General features: G+C 33.1%; 2 protein-coding genes across 13 annotated transcripts in view; both read right to left on the bottom strand.

Moving 5' to 3' along the window:
* The window catches only part of LOC127841885 (uncharacterized), a 287,569-nt gene that overhangs the window by 92,754 nt on the left and 178,603 nt on the right, over positions 1-16,212 (bottom strand). The window lies entirely within an intron of this gene.
* LOC127841891 (uncharacterized) lies at positions 1,409-13,308 on the bottom strand. Its single transcript, XM_052371020.1, has 13 exons — positions 13,177-13,308; positions 12,216-12,287; positions 11,920-11,985; positions 11,562-11,796; positions 11,027-11,353; positions 10,805-10,880; positions 10,333-10,400; positions 9,514-9,627; positions 9,322-9,381; positions 8,216-8,320; positions 5,567-5,641; positions 2,623-2,690; positions 1,409-1,568 (listed from the first exon to the last, which is right to left on the bottom strand). The coding sequence occupies exons 1-13, from the start codon at positions 13,177-13,179 to the stop codon at positions 1,548-1,550; spliced, it is 1,290 nt and encodes a 429-aa protein (XP_052226980.1). The 5' UTR covers positions 13,180-13,308; the 3' UTR covers positions 1,409-1,547.

Genomic DNA, 16,212 nt, shown 5'->3' with positions numbered 1-16,212 from the left:
GTTTAGTGTTTTCATTGTCTTTTATACAAGATGCTTTTGACGACGGACTTGCGATGGCATGTATTTTTGTCGTTTACTATTAATTCAACTTAAAAACATTACAAATCAGTGTGTGCGCAGTCAAAAATAGAACATTCACCATACATATGCATTTCAATGTTTCGTCACAAATTACATTATAGAGAACTACTTTCAAACAGTTAAATGCTTACGTTCTAATTATTCGATCCGGTTTAATAAATTCCATTCCTTTTAAGTCGTCAAACATATCTTTTTGAGATTGTTCAAATACTTCAAAGCAGCTTATCCACTTGTAAGGTTCCTGTTCTTTTATGTTTTCTATCAGAGTCTTGACCATGCTCTGCAATAATATAACAGCACAAATTACTTCGAATTCGCTAGAAATTGACTAAAGCGTTGAAACAATATATAAAAGTACACATTAACTGCAAATTGGCATGCCAATATCCACGTGTTTCCGTGTTAAATCTCGTTCTCTTATCAATAAAATGATATTCTGACAGTAACTGTAAACTATTTTTATGATAACAATTCTTACTTCATTGTGTTTGTATGGAATGTGGGTTTTTTTTGCAATGTTTGTGCCATCACTTGTAAACGCAGGTATAACACAATATCTGTGCGGATAGTTAGCTGACTTCATCCAAACAATATGCAGTTCTCGTGAACATGACTGGTTGGATTCCAAAGCCAATTTGAAGCCTGCTGTTGTCCGTACGTCTCGATCATGGTAATGATTGTTCTCGAAGTGTTGGGTCAGGTTACAATTCAAAACGCTACCCAGTAATGCTGCGTGAAACGGGCCTGCGATAGCATAATGGAAAGTCATTGACATATGTGTTGGCAATTTGATGTTAGAATGTATTACAATATTTAAAAATATCAAAAGTACCTGTACTTCCAGTAACTGCTAGTTGATGTAATAAATTGTCAAGCGCCATACATACACTTTCCTCAGTTAACGGAGATGTGAAATCGTTAAAATATATGCCGTGCAATTCGAAGAAAATACGGGCCTCAATCAAAGGAGTTTTGGACTGATTAAATTCTTTAAACAGCTGAAATAAAAAAAAAAAATTCACATAAGGGTGGCGCATATACTGTGTAGATTGCTATTATTTTAATAGATCTACTTACACAAAAAGATACAATTCTAATAAACCAAATTAATAAATACTACATGTATTAATGTCGATATTTTCTAAGATTTTGGTATTTTTGGGGGATTAAGAACACTCACTGAACGTCAGAATGCAATGTGTCATGTATTAAATGACTATATAAATAGCTACCACAGTCAAAATACATATTTTCAAAAAATGATATGAAAACATGTTTTATTTTTAAACGTTCGCCCTATATCAAATACAGATCGCATTACCGCTTTAAAATATGTATCAAAATGCTGTATTCCGTATCGTGCAGCAGCCAATTGAAGAGTGGTCTTCAAATTTTCGTTGCCACACAGTAGATGACTTATCAGTAGGTAAAGATCCGCAGTTTCAACTCCAGGAATCCCATATGTCTCAAAACCAGCAATATCTATCCTGTAATAATAATCTTACTTGAAATATCCGTCTTATACTTTATGCATTGTACTCGCTACTAGAAAGATAATATTATGTATGCATAACTCCGTTCATGGCAAATTAGGCGTAATTTCCCCGAAAACAAATACACTGACAAATTACAGAAACAAACATTTCAATAATATAATTAACATGTGTTATGTTAAGACCAATTGCACTGTCGAAATATCGATGAACTTTCTTCCCACACACACAACAAAACAGGCACGTTTCGTAAAATAAAGTTAGGTATAATACTCTAGTTTAGAAATTCTACGTTTAAACTCGAAAATTATTCAGCACATTTATTATACAATAATTAAGTTTTCATAATTTTCACGTTATTTTAAAAATTGACAACGTCATTTTACAAAGAAATAGCATAGGACAAGTTTGTTTTACAAAAAAACTGACCGACAAAGAGAAAGAAAAGACAGACGGACAGTCGACGATGGTCAACCTAGTAACCAGACCGCGTTCATCTCTGTCTAATTCGTGCGGGTGGTATAAAACATATCTATTTAATTATGACTTTATACAGATGCACCTACGAATGAATTGTGTCACAGTCGGTCAGCTCTATAAAGTCCTTATCTTTTAAGTTGTCATACATAAAGCCTTCATCGAAAGTAAAGCCTTTATTGTTCTTTAACCTTGCGTAGGCATCCTTACACCGATCCTGAAATTCAGTTTTTGTTAAAATTGTCATGTCCACCATGTTTAAATTAATTATAAATTCGTAAAAACAGATCAAACATTATTACAATAATACATGTAAGAAAATAACAAGTAATATGTATCAATTCAACATCGATTGAGATTGTATTACATCAGATATTAAAATCAGGACGAAAAAAAAACGAAGTGCCTGTAGAAAAAGCATGATAATTTTTGTTAAATTGTTAAGTATGCATTATAGATCAAATCTAACCTTATTTCAGATGGTCATCTTTATAGATCAAGCTTAACCTTATTTAGGATGTTCATTTTTAATACACAAAAATTTTAATTGATTTTATTATGTAATACTTACCTGGGGTGTATATTTTCGTGTTTGCGATGTTGAAGATCTTTTGTATGTAGCCTTCGTATCCGTTTGGGCTTGAAAAAGGTTAACAAATCTCAATATAAAGAAGTGAAACTCCAGCTGCTGAAGCAGTATTGGGTTATTATTATAAACAATTAGATAGTCCTTCATTTAAGGCCAGTGACCGATTGCCCAAACAGTACAACACAGCACAAAACAGCACAATACAAAACAACATAAACACATATAAGAATAAAGCTGGGGTCACCGCCTTGGAACGGTCAATGCAAAGCATTGGGGGTTTAAACCTGTTTTAGAGCGCTCAACCTGACACTTAATAATCAATGGTAGGAAAGATACCAGAGCAACAGAGTTATAACTTTTTGAGGATTGATAAAATGAAACTTCGAACAAGTGTCAAGTACATTCCTTCTTTATAGAAAAAGATTTAAGAATATAGCGTCATGAAGTTAATATTTCAAATCATCATCAATACTTATAATGTACTGTAGCAGAAATAACTAAGTTAGTGTTAAGATTTCTGTAAAATATTTAGTTTGTAATAATATGTGTTAAGTTGCATTTATTTTATGTTATTTCTGTATTTGCATTCATTCAAGTGGTTAACTTCCATATTATAAGATAATCATCCTAACGTTCGTTATAGGTATGATGTTTTTTTAAAGAGTTAAACAGGAATATAAATTTGTTTGGTAAATTACTAAACAATATCGTTTGGAGGAAAGACATGATTGTTCAAAGTATTTACTTTTACTATCGTCGTGTTAAATTAATGCTTAGCGCAGAAATGAACTTCGTGTGATTGTGCTTGCAATTTCAAGGAAAAAAGCTCACGTGAGTCCGATATTGAAGCTTGCGATTTCACGTTGGTTTTAACGGTCGCGTCCGCTGAAACTGTCCCTATCTGTGGAGCTAAGCGGAAAAAAAATACTATGTTCACTAGTGTTTAACCGATTGACTTTCGACATAAAAAGTAAATATTTCATGTTAATGGCATATTTTAGTTTAAACAGTTTAATATATTTTGGAACATTTTTTTTCTAGCATAGTAATGAGCTTACAGTTTACAACTTTCATTCTTAAATATGCTTTCGAACAAAAAAGTATTTATACTGTGTTACATAAACCACCAATTACGAATTTTGATAAGTGAAGTGAAGGATAACTTCATCCAACGTGATCCTAAAACCTAATCGCTCCATAATTCTTATAACAACAACCCGTAAGTTTGTTTTTAATTTTACAAACATTTGAAGGTAGTTGTACGGATAATGATCGTTTTAATCACGTCTTTACTTTTTCCGTAGTCTCGACAACCATTGGGGCACCACAGATGACTTAGCAACCAACTCTATCCATTCTTCTTGTCTTTTGACAGTTTCAAGGCTCCAACCAGTCCGTTATGAGATGTTATCTTTCCATCGCTTCCCTTGTCTTCCTCTCTTCGTCCTTCCCTGTACTGTGACGCGTAGCACTATTCTGGCACGCCATGGTTATCGCGATTCATGTCCATATCACTTAAGTTTCCTTCTTGTGACAGTGGGCAGCAGATCTTCCTGGGGTCCGATGGCTTGTTTTTGACTCCGTTACGGACTTCCACGTTCGTGATGTAGTCTCTGTAGGAGATGCCCAGGAGTCTTCGTCAGTATCTCATTTTCATGGCCTGTATCCTCCCGCTGTAAGTGTCCATGACTCGCTGGCGTTTAAAATTATTGACATGACTTGCAACAGTCTGATTTTTAAGGGTTTTTTCCGGATGGTTTTAAGTGTTGTGAGCGCTGCTGTGGTTTGTGCGATTCAGGCTTGGATCCTGCGTCTGTGACCGTTGCTCCCATGTATTTGAAGCTGTCAACGGTTTGCTGCTTTTCGTCACAGACCCTGATGTAAGTGCTGATGCCGTTGATGTTGTTGGCCATCAGTTTGGTATTTTCCGCACTGATCTGCATGCCGAAGGCTATGGAGAATTTGGAGGTTTTGTCCATAACTCTTCTAGGTTAATTAATTCATCTAATTTGCTTCCGACTGCCATCTACGTTATCAGCAAAACGTAAGTTTGTGATTGTTTTGCCGCTAATAATGACTGTCCCCTCGTGATATTCCAAGGCGCAAGTCATGAAGATGTTGAAAAGGGTGGGAGAGCGCAAAAAGTCTTGAGTCTGTGACTTTGAACCATCCCTCTATGCTGCTTTTGAAGCAGACAACACAAGAGGTTTTGACATAGAGGTGTTCGATGATTCGGGTCAGGTTGGCGTTGATGTTGTACAGCCTCATGCTAGCCCAAAATGCTACATGCCTTACCCTGTCAAAAGCCATCTTAAAATCAATGAATACGTGATGTTGTAGGGTACCTCTCGCACAGTATCATGAGGTTTAAGACCTGCTTTGTTGTTCTGCGCCCTTGTTTGGGAAATAAGTGCTCTTCGGTGATGATCTTTTCCGCTTGCGGCGTCAATCTGTTCAGCAAAATTTTTACTTGACCTTTCTTGGGAAGGGTGATGACGAGGGTTTGCGTCCTCGGTGTGGATCATTCCCCTTTCTGCCTGATCGTGTTGCAAATAGTCAGTAAGGCTCTGGTCATCTCTTGCCCCACCGCCTACACCCGGGATGTTGTCCACTCCTGTTGACTTCCTCTTCCTCAGCGATCTGATTGCTGCTTCAACTTCTTCACGATGGATGGGATGGTCATCGTTTTTGGGTGCTGGAGGGACATTTCGGACTTCTAAGTCTCCAGTGATTCTGTAGTTCTGAGCAGTATTCTGTCGATGTTTTTAGGATGTCTTGTTCCTCCGTCAGACATTTGCAATCTTTGTCATGTATTCGCCTTTGTTTTATCCTGGTGAGAACTTTCACCGGTTTGTAAGCTTTCTCGCTGTTGATGTTCTTCAGCAAGAAAATGAATACGTTTTAATACAATAGGCAAAATACGAACCTTGAGCGTCGTGGATTGTAGCTTTGGTTGTCAAGGCTGAACATGTTGCAGTTACGTTCTCCAATAAACAAGCAGCTGCAAAGAAATAAACATTTTTAATTAACCGAGTTTCAATACCTGTATTACATAATTAAATTAGTATATTATGTGATATGGTTATCGTTAATCTCCTGGATATAGACGTTGAATAAATATATGTAGAGTCTTAGTTTTTGCTGCTTTTCCATTTTTAGGTGTAGAAATAGATACATTTTCCCGATATTAACAATTACAATTAATATATGATATGATTTATATTGTTAAATCATTTATCAGTTATACATGGCGCCAACATTTTATGATTATACTTTAGCATTGGTTAACTACATGTATTCATTATACAACCATTACTCTGAAATAAAGAAAGAACATTACATAGTTGAATGTAACGGATCATTTTTTGAGTAATGAATGTCATGTATACACAAATAAATTATTTACTCACATTTCCACAGACAATTCTATATCTTAAAATGATTGTTGATGGAATTGCATGCACAGATTCGGACAATCCTACGACCTAAGCAAACTGTGGTCATACAAAAAACCTTTATTTTTAAAAACGTAAACAAAATAAAATCTACAAAACAAAAATCAATATTAAACGGGTAGAAGTAATCAATGGACTGTTAAATTGGCAACGCGTTCGGTGTTAACTTGCACAAGAATTCCGCCGGTATATATTTATTATGCTTTATGCAGGACAAAGCTTTTGCATATCTCTTACGAACACTTCTTACGTGCCTTAGTTTGAAGCAGTACTAATCGCCAGTCCAATGGTCGAATTAGTGTACTATTTGTACAGGTTTAAAAATGACGAAATAAATTAAGCAGTTAACAACTAAAAAATAAGATAGCAGCATGCAAGAAAATGAAGGCACTTAAAGTTGCGGAATAAATGGCTACAGACTTTGATGTGTAATTTTAACACAGAAGCATCGAAAAACGAGAACAGCGTTTTAATGTTGCATTTTCTAATCGAAAACCACCGAGAAATAGTTAGTAGTTAAGTAGTTAAGAAAAACATCTGACTTAATCCCGTTGAAAAATATGTTCTTTACAATTTCATTCATGAGGAAACATATTATCTGGTGCGCATATTTATAAACCTACTTCAATAATACTGCTTCAAATGCAAATTCGTGCGGTTCAATAACAGTATGATGTATGTCAATCCCTTTATCAAAATAAAATAAAAGTAGATAATATATTTTGTTATACTGGACATCTGTAACCGCAGGCTGCAAACTTATCGCCATAATGGAGATTTTAAACCGCAGATTGGAAACTTAGCAAACCTGACAGAGGGATGAGTCCACAAGACGACTTAAGTAAAAAAAATGACGGTCTAATTGCCAAGTTCAATGAACAAAAATATAATTAGTGAATCACTAGAGATATGATTTTCATAACGGATTCCACTCGTGCAAATTCAATTGCATTTGTAAATATTGTTTATGTAGCCGTTTTTGACCACGATGCATGTATGCTTTACTGATTTTCCTATCAGTTACATTGATTAATGATAAAAATGACTCTATACTGTAAAACCTAAAAAGGACGTTCTACACGTTTTTTTAAATGAATGGATTAGTTCTTGTTGTTTTGTTCAAATTTCAAGTTGCTGTATTAATAATGTTCTTACGATCCTTTCGCAATAAATAAATTCAAAGAACGCTATCGATGTTAACTCTATGCCAGTACATTAAATCCCGAATTAATAAATAAACATCATCATACAAGAAGCACAATCGAAGTATATTTTTCAATATCCAGTATTTAATCTATCTAGACTTAAGTGTATAATTTATTCAACAAGGTCGACTGAAATGTTAACGGAACTTTTAATTCATTTTCAAGTGCAATTAGCTCATACGTATATATCTACGATAAGGACCGGAAAACGCCGACTGATTTTCATACATTTGCCTAAAATCAAGAACATATTGTAGTCAAGTTAAAAAATGACGGTCTAAATGCCTAATTTAATGAACAAAAATATAAACAGTGAATCACTAGAGACATGATTTTCATAACGGATTCCAGTCGTGTAAATTCAATCACATTTGTAAATATTGGTTGTGTAGACATTTCTGAACACGATGCACAAAAGCTTTACTGATTTTTCTACATTGATATATGAACAAAATGACTAAATAATCAAAAAACATCAAAAAGACGTTCTAATTTTTTTATTATATTTATGGATTAGAGTCTGGTTGTTTTATTCAATTTTCAAGAAAAAAAGATAAAAGGTTGCAAAATAATCTACCATTGCTCCCACATGTTCTCCAGAAAATGCATGTAGCGAATATTTTTTAAGCGTTTGGTAAAATAATAAATAAGTTAAAGGTAAACTTAAATACTCGTGGAAAGAGTTCGGTGTAGAAACAACTAAGGACATGTTTTTTTTTTAGTTGATTACTAATCCAAATGTTGGCTTAATCTGTGCTTGTCTAGGTTCAAGTGAGGTTGGCAAGCCATGCCGCTCGCGATTTTTGTGTCAGTTTCAGTATCCGGGACACCTATGAAATATGTTCATGTGAATATTATATGAGTAATGTTAGGGTTATCGTTTTTAAAAAAAAAAGCAAACTTAAAACGAAATACCTTTGCCAAAATAATCCAACTTATCTTCAGAGGATATGGTAGACTTTAATGCCAAGACTTCTGGCTTTCCTTCGTCTTGCTCAATTTTTTTCAACGGTATTTCTTCTGAAATATAAATTTGTTAAAAACGATAATATCGGGCAAGAAACACAATGGAGATTACTTATATAATAAATAAAGTGTAATGAGTTGATTTAGACTTTTATTTCGCCTTACTGAAAATCATTTGAAAGAATCATGCTTTTGTTACGTAGTGTTTATAGTTTTGTTTAATGCAAATTGAATCACACTTTCAAACAAAAGAATAATATTTCTTCCAAATATTCAGTGGAAACATTTTCTTCCGTGGATGGTCTTACACAATCGAAACTTATTGTACATATGTCTTTATTAAAATTACTACATGTATTGATCATTAGGTCTAAGGATGAGTCACTTGTTCTAATGATTGTGTGACAAACATATATTTATGTCTTAAATACTCGCATGAAAAGTGTTAATTTAACACAATGGACACGGTTTATTACGCGTTCTTGTTTTGTTTTTGTTTTCGACTTGAGCTCTGTCCTCCAGAGAACAGACAGAAATACCAAGCATATTTATTAACGTGTTTTGTTATATCAAAATTATTGATAAAAACAAAATCCGGAAATTAATAGCCTGTTTTAAATGTGTACACTGGAGATGTTCTAACCCGACACTTACATAAGCTGCATTAATTATCGTTTGCCAGGCAAATGAGCACATATTGAAAGTCTTCAAATTAAAAAAAAACACACATTTGTTGAACACACTAAAAATATATCGTTACAGTTTAGACGGACACGTACGTCGTTGTTGTATTTTTTAAATGTCATTCCTTTGCCTAACATTGTAAAATTGGCAAAAGTTACCAATATAATATGATTGTTTGTGCAAGTCGGGGCTGAACGGGTTGCTTAGAGTCAAAATTCTGTTTTTAATCCATTCTTAATGTTAACTGAAACTGTCAAGAAGTGTAGGATTGTTTGAAGTCCAAAATATAATGTTGTATTTTACGTTACCACGGAATCCTTATAAATACAATTTATGTTGTCCGTTGTTGTTGTACTCTCTTGTAAATTTACCTTGCTGTAAACGCCTTACTGCTTTCCCCCGATAACTAGACACCAAGTGTATGCATTTATCTGTCAACGAATAAATTGCCGAATTAATTACTTTGATAACAGAAAATGTTTTACCATTAACATGAAAAGTGTTTATGCATCAAGATAATATCTATTTAAACTGAATATATTTAATCTTGAGCTTGTAATTACCTTTCTTCTCTTTAAGAAAGACAAACACTATAAAGGCTGCAATCAATAAAGTTACTCCTGTGACTACCAATTCGAATATTCGTATATTCGACATTGACATATTCGGAGGATTTTCTGAAAGAACAATAATGTCAATTACATAAAAATAACATCGTCGAAATTGAGCGTTACAATAAAATTACGTTATTAAACATTGCAACATTACAATATGTATTAAGACGAGCACACAACACCATTTTGAATGAGCCGATGTAATATTTACAAAAATGTATTGTTATAACATGTCTTTGTATTATTCGCTATATTCGCTTTATAAATGTTGATTAATTATGCTGAGGTAAACTCATGGCAGTTAAAATATAAATATGTTGAGATATTTATATTATTTTGGTTACTTAAAACGCGTATAAAATGATAAACTTTGACCAAATATTTGCAGGTCTCCAATTGTTTTACCGTCATGTATGCTATTTTTAGTATTATTATATTTTCTGAAGAAGGACTCTTTCAAAATCGATTCGGAAATTATCATTTAAATAAACTCAAATTGAGCAATAGTTGTGTTGTTAATATGTGTAAGATATTTGGTCGTTAGTAAATCAGTCGTTGATGCATCATCTCATAACGCTTTTTGTTGAAATCAGGTCAACGTATAAAACGACTTCAATTTTTAAACGTTTTGTAAAGTGAACACATCGTTTACGATATTTGCATACAAAACCAACACTTAAAAACAAATATAATTTATGACATTTATGTTTCTATTCAATAGACAGGTTTTAGTTTTACTTGAGTTTACGTTAATAAATGTACAAATACCGGTAGAAAAGTGTGTGTCCTTGTCTTCAACAACAGTTGTAAATACGGAGGCGGTCGCAGGGTAAGGACTATAACAAAGAACAATACTTGATGCAAATGAACATATCAGCATGCACACATCCATAAGGGATAACGTATTTCATTGATGTTCAATGTTATTTAGAAATTATTAATACATGCCATCGTGTGACACTAAAAACTTAATTATCAGCAACATGAACATTATGAACATTATTGCAGTTTCTTTAATCATATGAAGGTGTTAACGTGTTCATATTGATGTGGAGCACGTTAGCATGAAGTGCCTTACATATTTTGGAAATAAAATAAATACTGTTACGACTCGCATAACGATCTTGAAACGACATTAGATTATATTTACACGTTTAAACATGACTATTAAAACTCACTTTCAAAGTCATTTATACCTATACTTAAAAAAAAAACATAGTAGACACAGTCACAGACGTACCTTTTCAGTTTGTTGCAAATATCAGATTCATCTGATCTTGCGAATCCGACGGGGCATTCCTTTACACACGTGCAATCTAAAAGAATAGCGAAAGCTATTGAACATTAATTAAAAAAAGCTTTGTTGACACCAACAATCAAGATTTTTAACTCCGAATCTACTTTATATGCTTGCATTTTATTAATATGCTTCATTTCAAATAAAGTATAAAACAAGACTCACTCAAAGAAAGAACGTTGCCTTCAGGACATTTCTTCTTGAAGCAGCGTTTATTTTGATAAAAACACATTTCCTCTGATTGCGCTGCATAACCATTTCTTGCGTCACATCGACAATATCCATCAGTTTTTGTTAGTTCCAAATATGAAGTTTTGTCACAGTCAACCTTGTGCTCAGTTTTCAAACACAGGTTTGTTTTTATAGAAGGACATTCACTAAAAACCGCCGATGATGTGTTATGGCGACCATTGTACATGTTTTGTCGGTAACATGGTCGGCAATACACAAAAGCTTTGCCACTCTGTTGTAAAGATATTTGAGGTTCTTCTCCTTTAAATAATATGAAACAAACATAAAGCAAATACTATTTAACGTTGTTTTCTCTTGAAACACAACTTGAACATTCTTGAATGTGTAAATAAAACGTCGGTTTAAGAATGTCGCTCTAATCATGTTACTTCACAATACTAATCGCTATATTTTCTTCATAGTTTCATGGTTTACAATCATTATATTACGATTACGATAATGCGCATACCTGCCAAACAAATTATGTCTGGTGCGCACGTTTCATTAAATAAGTCCTTGTTATGCAAATCTCTGGCACAATGATATCGTGTACCCGGGGTGCAGTCTTTGCGTTTCGCCTGACAATACCACCGACAGGACCCATATACAGGGCATAAGCCGTCCCATTGTTGTTCTTTCTTACAATACCATTCACAGTCAGGGCGCTCTTTTAGCTCGTATGTTGTCGAATGATGAACAATACCCTTTAAGATATGAATAACCAAAATTACTGATAAGTATTAATATCTGTATTACGATTCCTATACATGTACAAAAATAAAATATTTATATGCACATAGTAATTATGCTCAATTACATAAACTCACCAAGATAAATGCATAGCTCATTATTTTATCAAATTTCCAGTTTGAAACGATGGCCCTCATTCTTTCCTGCAAAGACAATTACATTTCCAGATAAGGTTGTAAAGCGTGTACATAAAATTGATTAGTACGTGTAAGCTATGGTAGTTTTTTTGAGTTTATAGACTCATACGGCACTAGCTTTTTTAAGATAATTATCCTTTATTGAACAAGGAACAAATAAATGCGCATTTCATTAAACTCAGTCCAAAGTCAAAAAATATACAATAATTAAATACAATATAACAGCTTTTGCTTACTCGAATGCTGGAGGTGATCGTATGTCGGATCAGTTTCTTTGTAAACAAATCGCTTATATTCACCGCTGCCAGCTGTTTAAACGGGAAGTTTTAAATGATAAACATTACTGAGATTGTCACATACACAGTTTTAAATTACATACATAAAATATGTATTCATGCGACAACAAACTTTATTTTAAGGGACCTTTTCACAGATTTTGTCATGTATTGAAGTTTGTCATTAAATGCTTTATATTGATAATTTTAAACATTGGATCTAAAAAGCTCCAGTAATAAACAACAATAAAATGAAAGAAAGAAAAAAGGTAACCCTCAAGTGGGTTCGAACCACTGATCCTTGGAGTAAAAGTTTAACGCTTAGACAACTCGGCCATCCGTGCTCATACAATAAATAATTATTTTATACTGTATATAAGCAGTCCTCGTAGTGGCACAAAATAAAACGCCATCAACAGAACAATCCAATTCTTCAATTGTTTAACGTTGCAACGCTTTATAAGTTTTTTTTTCAGGTTTATAAATCGTCAAACGATGCTTATAATAGATTATTAAAATCATAGTAAACGTTTACTATTACTGGTACCTCACAAATATCATAATTACAACGAAAATTTGAGAATGTGAAACATTTTTTAATTGTGTCAATTTACCAAATCGTAAAAAGGTCCCTTTAAGAGCAGTGTAGTTAGTCACACTTTTTCGCATAATTTTAAATTGGTGGGGATCACAAAGTAGGGCATCATGAGGTATGAAACAAAAGTAAAACCGTTGTAAAAGATTACAATTTGTTAAAATAAAGAAGGCATTCAATTCCTCAACACGTTGTATCATTATATTTTACTACTTTGAATGACAATTAAAAATGTACACATGTATAAAATGTTAACTTTCGATTTCCATGAACGGTACATGTCTTTATAATTTTAATAAAAATCAAATAATCATTGTTTATATTAACCATAAAGTGTATACTCCTTTATCTAGCCTTCATTGTGGTACTGTAATTGAATATCCAATTAGACGTTTTGTTTTAGATCCAAAAGTTATATAATTAACCAAAAGATAGAAAAACACAATGCACCTGTAACTTAGTGTAAAAGGAAGTTTATCAACCCAAGGTTGTTTAATAGATTTTAGCAGAAGCAAACAAGCGTCTTTAAACGTGTACTGAGCACTACATAGCGTCTCATTTAAACTCACCTGCAGTCCAGGTATTGCAGTTGTTGGATGATGCAATAGTTGATGTTTACTTTACAATCATGCAAATATTTGCTGACATATTTTAATAGAAAAGATAACATGAAAGGAACACTTGTGTAATATTGATGGTGTAAATACGTGGAACTCAATCACAATGTGTTTTATATTGTATGCTCAATTGATGTAGTTTTCTTCAAGCAAAGAAAACAAGTATCTTAATTTCCCCAAAACTATTCTGAAAATGATGAGCCAAGGAGCACTTCTTATGTGATCTCATACATAATTTATTGTTGTAATCCAAATTCAAATTCATACATATGTATTATCTTTTCAATAGATCGACAACATCTGAGGTCCATAGAGGGTTAATAACGTTTTGTCGGCAATAAATGTTACTACCATAATAAACCCCAACTTCAAGAATATGGAGGTTCGCACTGCAAGCTCCATCCAAAAAGTATCCATGATCTCCTCAGAAGACTCTGCCAGACAGTCTTAATGGACATGAGGTAGGTATTTCAATAAGGTTTGTTAGTTTGTTATGCAGGATCTTTGTGTGTGTAATGAATAATATGGTTAAAATGATTAACAATTGGTATCATGCATACTTGTCTTTGACTGAAACTTATATCTACATCTACATCTATCTACATCTATTTGAAGTACTTATGAACCAACTTGAATATTATTAGTAATCAAACAACGACTTCAACGGAAATATGGTGTTTTCTTTTATACCTAATGATAAAATATGACATTTCTGCAGTGAAATAACAGCAGTGAAAATAACAAATTGTTATTTTCACCGATGAAAAGAACAAATTTTGGGAACTCCTTTTCTATTTTTAGATTATCATAAATAATTGTATATATATTTTCTATGATCACGAGTGAATTAAAATCAACATACCACCGAATCCAACACATTTTCTTTCCATGTTATGCTTAAATTAACCGTTTATTTATATTGTAAAAGAGTTTTAACTGGAAATTCCGCTGGTATAATGATTTTGTGCTTTGAAATGTATCGAGGTACGCCACGGGAGAAACACCGAGAAAAGATAACTTTTTAGCGAAAGGGAAACAGCTGTTAATTATTTGCTTGAAAAGGGGGCATAAAATAAACAGAAAATTTGTTCATGTCAGTGTAAGATCGTTTGTAATTTCACTCGTGATCATAGAATAATAATATTTTCTGAAAATATAATTTCTATGATCACTCGTAAACTAACAATCGATCTTACACTGACATGAACAAATATCCTCTATATCTTTTCAAAGACATCGCTCTCCATGATGGAAATGAGACCTTACATATAATGAAGATGTTGATGCTTATTCCAAACATTGCAGAATTGTTAAAAACCGACAGTGAAAATCATGAACTGTTTTGTATATGATGGATATGATATGCCACAGGACTCATACATTTTAAAAGAAGTATGACCTGTTCTGCCGTTTTAAGGAATTGTGCACAAATTATGTTAATTTCATACTAGGCATTGTAAATTATTGTCAAGTTATATAATGCCCACGATCATTCGATGATCGACTAGCAAATAAGCAATGACATTAGTCGTCGCATTTCTGAATAAAACGACATAAATGTAAATTGTCATTTTAGGAACTTATATTCCAAGAGGGTTTGTAAATTGATACGCTCTAAATTTGACAAAACGCAGGTACGCTAAAGGTGCCCAAAATATTTATGAATGGATTATACTAAACATTCGCAAGAAAATACATGACACATGTGATAACAGATTAAATTTTGATGAGTAGTAGTTAAAACCTTTATTTAAAACTCGCTTTTCACATGTGTTTTTTTCAGGCACACGGGAGATGCGGGTTAGTTTGGGATGGGTGCGTTATTACTCTTAAAGAAAAACAGGTGTTAAGTAATTGCTAACAATAAGTTCTTACTTTGTTTGAGCCTTTCCCGCACAGATACGTATAATCCCGACAAGATCGATTCTCGAAAAACATCCGTATAAACTCGATTCGATCTTTAACCGCAAACTTAATACTTTTCTCGTCACTATCCAGTACCCGATAATAAGGACATTCTCTTTTCTAAGCAAATTTTAGTTAATGTTGCTTATATATGTGGTGAATAATTTCATAAACAAAAATGTTTGCTGTTTTGCTGAAGTATCAAAGACTTTTGGCATATCGCATATCATTATGACACTATTTACAGATTTGATGAAGGAGACGTCCAACTTAGCATTATCACAAGAATGGCTAGTTGCAGTTCAGAAAAATACACTTAACGGAACACTTAAAGCGCCCTGGGGACTCTTGATTTCGAAACTCTATAATTGTCTATGGAAAGCACGGATCTATTGATTGAACTTGTATAATTGAATGATAATGTGTGCCTCGTAAATTATTTATGAATAAACAAATTCCCATTGTCACGAGTTCAAGTATTCTATATACATATATAGTTCCAAACGGTGAAAAACGAATTTCAATTTTAATTTTAAGCTAGGTAAGCAATTTCTTACTGCCCTGTATGTAGTTTTCATCTCAACACACAAGGTGATATGTGTGTATGTACAAAAATGAGTTTATTAGAGGCTTTTTATAATTTGTACATTGAGCTCTTCTATATGCTATCATCTTAATGTCTCAAATGCAGTATGGCGTTTCTTGCAAATATGGTGAAACTTGTTTTTGAAGCAGGAATTACTTTTTAACGGTAACCCTAATTTTTCATATTTATCATTCAAAGATATCTTCTATCTGCATAGATATATTTTCAAGTGCCTTTATTAAAATTGTATTTGAA

Source organism: Dreissena polymorpha, chromosome 8, assembly GCF_020536995.1.
Source record: "Dreissena polymorpha isolate Duluth1 chromosome 8, UMN_Dpol_1.0, whole genome shotgun sequence".
NCBI lineage: Eukaryota > Metazoa > Mollusca > Bivalvia > Myida > Dreissenidae > Dreissena > Dreissena polymorpha.
The sequence above is the reverse complement of the archived record's forward strand: the minus strand, read 5'-3'. Positions and strand labels throughout refer to the sequence as shown.